Source organism: Haplochromis burtoni, unplaced genomic scaffold (assembly GCF_018398535.1).
Source record: "Haplochromis burtoni strain Fernald_Lab_line unplaced genomic scaffold, NCSU_Asbu1 Contig_59, whole genome shotgun sequence".
Classification (NCBI taxonomy): domain Eukaryota; kingdom Metazoa; phylum Chordata; class Actinopteri; order Cichliformes; family Cichlidae; genus Haplochromis; species Haplochromis burtoni.
Window position 1 is genome coordinate 226,624 of NW_024582420.1, and position 8,139 is coordinate 234,762.

An 8,139-nucleotide genomic window follows, 5' to 3' on the forward strand; every position below is an offset into this window, starting at 1 on the left:
TTCTATGCACTGTTGTAAATTATTTATTTTCTGTGAATTTTTTTATCACGTTCAGTGCAAAACAAATCAGTAGCTACTGGATTTGATACAAATGAGAGCAGACACTGCCACCTGCAGGACGATAAACACAAGCTGAATATGCTAGAGATCAAATAAATAGGTAACTAAAATCTGAATGAGAATAAAATAAATCTGAGAAAGAAAATAACAATTTAAGAATGTAGAAACAAGGTGCAGGAGAGAAAAAAAAAGCATTTATTTAATGATACATTAAATTAAATAAAGCAGTATTTGAACAGCTACATATTTTAAATAACCATTTAAATGCTTAAACAGACATGTAAATATAAATTTCATTTTATGAAAATATTTTTGATGAATAGCAGAAAAATAAGAATTCAGTCTAGAACTTTAATAAAACAGCCAAACCTGCCATCTGCTGGACAAATATTGTAGCTAAATTCTAGGGACCATAGATATACGTCGATAAATATACGACAGCAAAACAATTCGGCTCTGTATTCTAAAATGTTACTGGACTTCTCCAAGTATGATGGTTATCACGTTTATGTATTGCTGTACTATATTTTCAGTCTGGTAGTAATACATGCAGAAACATGTATTACAGTTTTCTGACATTAAGTCCTTCTCCTTACAAAATATTTGCTAATACATTGATTCTTAACATTTTAACATTATAGTATTTAACATTTTGTATTTTCAGTTGTTCAAAGCAGTGTATTTGTAGACATCTTCAACACAGGTGGTAAATATTTAACCAATCACAGCCCAGATTTCCCACTGCTCTTCAACCTAGCTACTAATTACCTTGAACTCTTGCCTCTTCTAATCAATGATAGAGTTTAAACATTTGCTTTAATTACTCCACCTAATTCTGGATAACAGGTAAAAGGTTACAGTCACGCAACTGTTACAGCAACTCAAATGGTGAACACGAACACAGATTTTAGGTGAAAACTCTATAACTTTTTCCCCCCTGTTGCTGGTTCACAGGTGTAATAATAATAATGATAATGATAATGATAATGATAATGATAATAATAATAATACATCCTGCACAATAATAACCATCGTGTGATGCTGCCGACAGAATTAATAATGATCTGATCATCACAGAACGCTTCAAAGATTTTAAATAGGGCCTTGTTTGGACTCCTGAAGTTTAATAAGACCTTAACAGTTACCATGTTTTGGGATTAATACCATTTGTGGACTGTAAACAGCCTGACTTTCATGCACTCAATTATGGTCCACGGAGCAGTTGAGATAAAAGCATCACTGGCCCTACTGGAAGGAATCTATAGCCACAAGGACTGGGAATCCAGGCTGGATTAACAAGGAATCAATGGCAATCAGTAAGGGGGGTTTAGATCTGCAGACAGCAAAGGGATATGGCATTAGTCTGGAAACAGCTACAGACTACAACGATATGGGATTAGCAGGTATATATGATAAAAGGAGTGAAAAGGTTTTGTGCTTGTTGTTGTGCCCTCTTGTTTTCCTTAATCGTTGGTTCAAGTATTGGTGCAACCTATTAAACTTACAGTTTGTGATTGTGATAATGATAATAATGACTGTAAATGCTGGTTTTATTCTACTTCCTAGTAAACTTAACAAAATCCTTTTTTTTTGGCCCCTAAAATAATTCCCTCTACTGCCATTAAAGTTTCACATGGGTGGGGGGTACACCACCAGGGATGACAATTATTGCAACGTTTTACTTCTGTTTTACGTACAATCACAAACCCTTCAAGATAAGCTATCGTGAGGTGAAAGTATTCCCGTGTTATTGCAGTTACTGTTGTCTAAAAACAGCATTGGTTATTTATGACTTCAGACCTCCAGAGGTCATATTAATTGGAGGAACGCACTCTCCTCCCTTTGATAGGCTGGGGAGGCCTGAAGTTGTTTTCCATCCGCATCTTCTGATCGTCGTCCTCTTCGGTGAACAGAAGCATTCTGAACATCCCCAGCTGCATTCAGAGGGACGGAAATATGAACTCTGGAAAAGACATTCATTTCCTGCACAACCCTTCCTCCATATTAGATGCTACAATAAGACAAATATGCAGAGTATAACTTAACAAATGAAAGGTCCATGAAAGGTCCAATAATCAACAACATATGCTCATCTCTAAAGCAAACCTGGCTTCCCATCTCCAAGCACACTTATACTGTAGTCATAATTCAAAAACAGATTTCTGTAAACAATTGCCTACAGCACTTGGGCAGTTTTCTGCAATAATTACTCAAACAGCAGCAGGTTTAGCAAATTTTTTAGAGGCAGTTTGATGCTGCACTGACAGCAGAACACACGTAGGATCAGCTTAGATCAATTTAGAACTTTCTAATGACCTTCTAGTGTTTCTCACTGCAAAGCTGTGGCTCACTGATGAGTTTTAATACAGCTCCATGGCACAGATAAAACAGCTTCCTAAACTTACAAGTACCCACAAAACCAAGTTAGAGTTTGGCACTTCCTCTCTAACTCTGTGTCTACCATTATGTAGGGAAATGAAAAACAGTAATTCCTACAGGAGTAATTCCTTATTATATAAGGGCTTTTCCCTGCTGGGTCTCCATGTAAGCAGTTTTCAATTAAATCCCTGTACCCATCCAGTCACCCATCAGGATAATCAGCTGGAGGGGATCAAAGGCTTGAGGAATGGAGTTATAGTCTGTGGGGCCAGTTGCCTGTCTTACATTCACCCCAAGCAATGCTACAGATATGGGTTTATAGATAGTTCATGACCAACACCCACAGTGCCGCCACCAATAAAACCTCTGGTTCCTCATGTACAATTATAGATTTGCAAAACAGGCAACTAGAGAAAATAAAGGGAAAAAAAAAATCAACAAATTAATAGAATAATCCTGAGACTGGCCAGCAGTGGCTACAAGAGACTCACAGGGGGACCTGGAAGGCGTGTGCAGGCATCCAGTTAGTTAATTTTGACATCCTGCAGTTATCAGACCTTAACTTTCTGATTAAATTCTGTGCTAAGAGGCGTGGATAAAAAAAAAAAAAGATCTTTATGAACTGTGGTTTGAAAACAAAGGAAACCTTGACTGGTGCAAAGATGGCAGCACATATGGACGTATGCAGCGGCACAGCGCTCCCAACTATTGTGCACCTTTTATGTTTTTACACCTTTTCGTTGAGTCTTCCTGCAATGTACTGATCACTTTCATTCTTCAGGAACTAACAGACATCTGTCTCAGCTTTGAACCTGGACTTTACTTCGGATTGGACCAACAGTATCCCACCTGAGATTGTAAGACCACTGTGTCCTCTGTGGTTTACTGTCGGAACAGCAAGCAATGCAGATGGCGCAGGGAGAGGAAACGCAAGAGAAAAGTAGGGATGGAGCGCTTGCTATCGCTCCAGCTGCGAAAACAACACAAATCACCGCTTCCATCCTCTTCATTACCAATGCCAGATTTACTACAACCACATTGTCTGGAGGTGTTGTCTGCTGACTGTAAGTCCTGGCTTCATCCAAACATCCACTGCCTCATTGGAGTTACCAGGTCGGACCCTACACCGCCAGGACCGCAAAACAAAGACTCTGATAAGGGAAGGGGTGGTGGGCTCTCTTATGTGCTAGACCACCCCTCCCCCACTCCCCCTAAAGGCTATTTTTTTCTTTCTATACACTCCCTGGAGACCAGTGGAGCATAGCCAACCATAATACAGACGAAGACTCGTGGCTGTCACAACTGAGTGATCAACTGGCACTTCAATGCCTCAAGCTATACTGGCTTACAGATGAATGTAGGTCACAATTTCTGACAGTTTCACGGTTCTGCTTAATACGTTCATTTTTTAACTAAACGCTATGAAAAAAACGATCACACCTGATATTGTTCTTCTGAAGCAACGATTGTAGATCTTCTACTTTAGTAAAACAGAGCTTTTGCCAGAGTCATTACCCACTGCTGAGTACTACTTAATGATGTCTCTGAGTGGCTGTATAACAGAACGTGGAATAATCATTATCTATTACAGATAAGATTATTGGTGGAGTATAGACTCATTTACTGTTAATGATTCATCCCCAACACAATCATGTCATGACAATATAGCCACACTTCTCCGTCTCCATTTTGTAGAACAGAAAACGTTTCTAATGCAAAACAAAAGCACTGCCTAAGTTAGAAACTGGGTGTATAAAGTGGTCACAACTGCAGCACTCACCTGCTTTTCAGACACTTCGATTGGCTCCTTCAGGATGATCCAGATAACGCTCTCGTGTAGCGGAGGTGTGGTTAGAGAGCCGAGGTAGGTCCAGTAGTGAAGACTGCTGGGAAGCAGGCACTTGGGGTTGAAACCTTTGAAATCTGTGATACTGCCCTGAAACATAAAGACAATTTAGCTGCAACACTGCAAAAATGCAACTCACAGACCATTCTTTTTTTTATATATGCAATAAAATAAGTCAACAATCACAGCTAGGCTACTCACTTTATACTTCACCATGTACAGAACATCCGTTATCATGTGGAGCCATCTGTGGTCATCACCTGTCTTACATAACAGATAGATATATTTTTACACACACATGCATGCGCCACGTTTCTCACATATTATTAACTTCCACTAAGATGGTTTCATACTATCATTATCGGGCATGAGGACAGAAGATGGGATTGAGAGAAATGTCTTACTTCTAAAAAGATGCCAAGAACGGCAAGACCATCGGGCGCAGTTGATGCCTCTCCATACGTTTTGTACTTGACAGCATTCCAGTGAACTAAATGAAGCTACAAGCGAGGAAACAAAATGAATAAGAAAAATAAGGTAAATAAATGAAGTCATGCATACCACATTGCAGCCCTTTCTATTGTGCTATGAAATAAGAGAATATCAGTATCTTTTTATGAGTATAAATATATTTTTATAGCAAACCTGCCACTGTAGTTTAAATAAATAAGATTTTCTTTCTCTTCTAAGACAGAAGAAAGTCTGCACCACCACCTGTTACCATATACATACCAGTACACACACCCTATTATAATTATATAAGTTTTCTTAACCTGCATTTGGCCATCAGATACTGAGATAAAGGATTTAAACTCAACAGAAACCTACCTCAGATGCAAAGCCTTCTCCTGAAACAGTGTGTTCAGAGCCTTCATGTCCTTTTCCACCCCAGTGGAAATGAAATTGTTTCAGTCTGTAGGGGTTATCGAGTGGGCCTCCCTTGATCACTGTGGGAGATACAGAGAGATGTACTGTAGAGGTAAACAAAAAAAAACAAAAAAAGTGTTGGTGTTTCCGTTCAAGCACTTCCCCATACCTTTTGTTGTTTGATTTCTCTTCGCAGGTCTCTGCCTCACAAAATTTAGAGCCCTAAAATGTTCTTCTTTGCATGCTCTTTTCAGGAGTCGCTACAGCAGAGGCTCTGCTTCTCTCTGTTCTACTTACATCTTGTCTCCTCTTTTACGACATTCATGAACCACCTCTAAGGTCTCTTCCTCCTGCCTGGCAGTCCCATATTCAACATCTTTGGTCCAATAGAACCACTATCCCTCCTCTTAACATGCCCAAACCATCTCAGTCTTCCTTTAACTTGGTCTCCAAAATGCTCAACCTGAGCTTTCCTTCTGATGTACTCATTTCTGATTCTCATATGGTATAATCTCAGTGAAAATCTTAACATCTTCATAGGAGCTTGCAAAGAAAAGCGTCTGGACTTCTTTAAGTTGCTTGAAGACGTTTCACCTCTCATCCGAGAAGCTTCTTCAGTTCTAAGGTCAAATGGTGGAGAGTCCCAGATATAAACCTAGTGGGAGTGACCCCCCACAGAGGGACAAAAGGACCCCCTGATGATCCTCTAATCGCCTGAGCCAAGGTGTGAAACTGGGCGTGGGTCCCAATCAGCCAGAGTTTCGGGTGTGTTCATTGTGAAACCTGGCCCCACCTTATCATGCGAATTCCTGAGGTCAGATGGCCCAGGATGTGAGTGGGCGTTAAGGCGTCTGGGAAGGGATCTCAAAACTGGATTATAGATGGCAGAGAGTTGGTGTCGTAAACCCCCGCCTCTGTTCAAAGATGGTCGCTCACAGTGGACATAGATGGCTTCTTTCACTCCTCTTTCAAACCATCTGTCCTCTCTGTCCAAAATGTGAACATTGGCATCCTCGAAAGAGTGACCTTTATCCTTAAGATGCAGATGGACTGCTGAGTCTTGTCCTGTGGAGGTGGCTCTTCTGTGTTGTGCCATGCGCTTGTGAAGTGGCTGTTTGGTCTCTCCAATGTAGAGGTCTGGGCATTCCTCGCTGCACTGTACAGCATACACCACATTGTTAAGTTTGTGTTTTGGCGTTTTGTCTTTCGGGTGAACCAGTTTCTGTCTGAGCGTGTTGCTGGGTCTGAAATACACTGGGATGTCATGCTTGGAGAAAACTCTCCTGAGTTTCTCTGATACACCGGCTACATAGGGGATGACAATGTTGTTGCGTCTGTCCTTCTTATCCTCCCTCGCTGGTGTCTGGTCTTCTTTTCTGTGCCTCTTTGCTGACTTTAAGAACGCCCATTTAGGATAGCCGCACGTTTTGAGTGCTTCCTTTACATGTGTGTGTTCCTTCTTTTTTCCTTCAGGCTTAGAGGGAACATGTTCTGCCCGGTGGTGTAGGGTCCTAATTACTCCAAGTTTGTGTTCCAGAGGGTGATGGGAGTCAAAGAGGAGGTACTGGTCCGTGTGTGTGGGCTTCCGGTAAACTTCGATGTTGAGTTTGCCGTTCTCTTCAATGTGCACAGCGCAGTCCAGGAAAGGCAGACAGTTGTCCTTTGTGTCTTCCCTGGTGAACTTGATGTTTTTATCCACAGCGTTAATGTGCGCAGTGAAGGATTCCACTTCTTGTGTCTTGATTTTGACCCAGGTGTCGTCCACATATCTGTACCAGTGGCTGGGTACTCTTCCTTTGAAAGAGCCATCTGACCTCAGGAATTCGCATGATAAGGTGGGGCCAGGTTTCACAATGAACACACCCGAAACTCTGGCTGATTGGGACCCACGCCCAGTTTCCCACCTTGGCTCAGGCGATTAGAGGATCATCAGGGGGTCCTTTTGTCCCTCTGTGGGGGGTCACTCCCACTAGGTTTATATCTGGGACTCTCCACCATTTGACCTTAGAACTGAAGAAGCTTCTCGGATGAGAGGTGAAACGTCTTCAAGCAACTTAAAGAAGTCCAGACGCTTTTCTTTGCAAGCTCCTTTGACTACGATGACCTGGATGACTGAGAACCTTCACAGACAACATCTTCCATACTTCCACCTCCAGCTCTGAGTCCTGTTTTTTGTCACCAAAGATCACAATGTAATCTGTGAACTGTGCAAATATCACAGTTCACAAAGACTCCTGTCTGACCTCATCTGTCAACCTGTCATCAGTGTAGAAAACAAGAAGGGGTTTGGAGACAATCCATGATGTAATCTCACATCTACCTTGAATCCATCTGTGACTCCTAGCAGACGCCTCACCGCTGCCTTGTTGTCCTCATACATGTTCTATGCTTTCTCTAGAACCATGAAGACTTAGTTCAGCTCCATCTAACCTTCTCTATGTCACTCCATAGTGCCCTAAAATGACTTGTTGCATGCATAAATAAAAATAAAAGTGAATTTGAATATCTGCGAAGGCATTAGAAAATGTCATTTCATGAGAACACATCACAAACTATCCTTTGTGTAGCATCACATGAACGTCTGACATCATTAGTCAACACCCATGAGTAGGGATGGGTATCGTTTAGGTTTTATCCGATACCGGTGCCAAACCGGTACTTTTGAAACGGTGCCGGTGCTTAAACGGTGCTCAAACCGGTGCTTAAAGAATGGAGAACACAAAATTGGTCCAAAAACCTCTCATGTTCAGCTGTTTTTTTGTAAAAAGATAACAATGTTAGCCTTTTCTGCAGCTATAGGGGATTTATGGTATCACTCTTGGCTGGAAGCAGTGCTTAAACAATGGAAAAAACACAAACTTTGTCCAAAAACCTCTCATGTTTAGCTGTTTCCCACTTTTTCTTTGGTCATTTTAGCCTTTTTGGCCAGGGTGAAGGGAGTATCTGCCATCAAACAAGAAGACAGCCGCATGTAGCTATGATGATGT

General features: G+C 41.3%; 1 protein-coding gene across 1 annotated transcript in view; it reads right to left on the reverse strand.

The window, feature by feature from the left end:
• Nucleotides 1-314: 314 nt before the first annotated feature.
• The window catches only part of ca7 (carbonic anhydrase VII), a 15,714-nt gene continuing 7,889 nt past the window's right edge, over nucleotides 315-8,139 (reverse strand). Inside the window, exons 3-7 of the mRNA XM_005937171.3 lie at nucleotides 5,114-5,232; nucleotides 4,690-4,785; nucleotides 4,487-4,549; nucleotides 4,220-4,375; nucleotides 315-1,994 (exon numbers count right to left, since the gene is read on the reverse strand). Of these exons, the coding sequence (XP_005937233.1) occupies nucleotides 1,875-1,994; nucleotides 4,220-4,375; nucleotides 4,487-4,549; nucleotides 4,690-4,785; nucleotides 5,114-5,232 (554 nt within the window). The 3' untranslated portion in view covers nucleotides 315-1,874. The remainder of the gene's footprint in view (nucleotides 1,995-4,219; nucleotides 4,376-4,486; nucleotides 4,550-4,689; nucleotides 4,786-5,113; nucleotides 5,233-8,139) is intronic.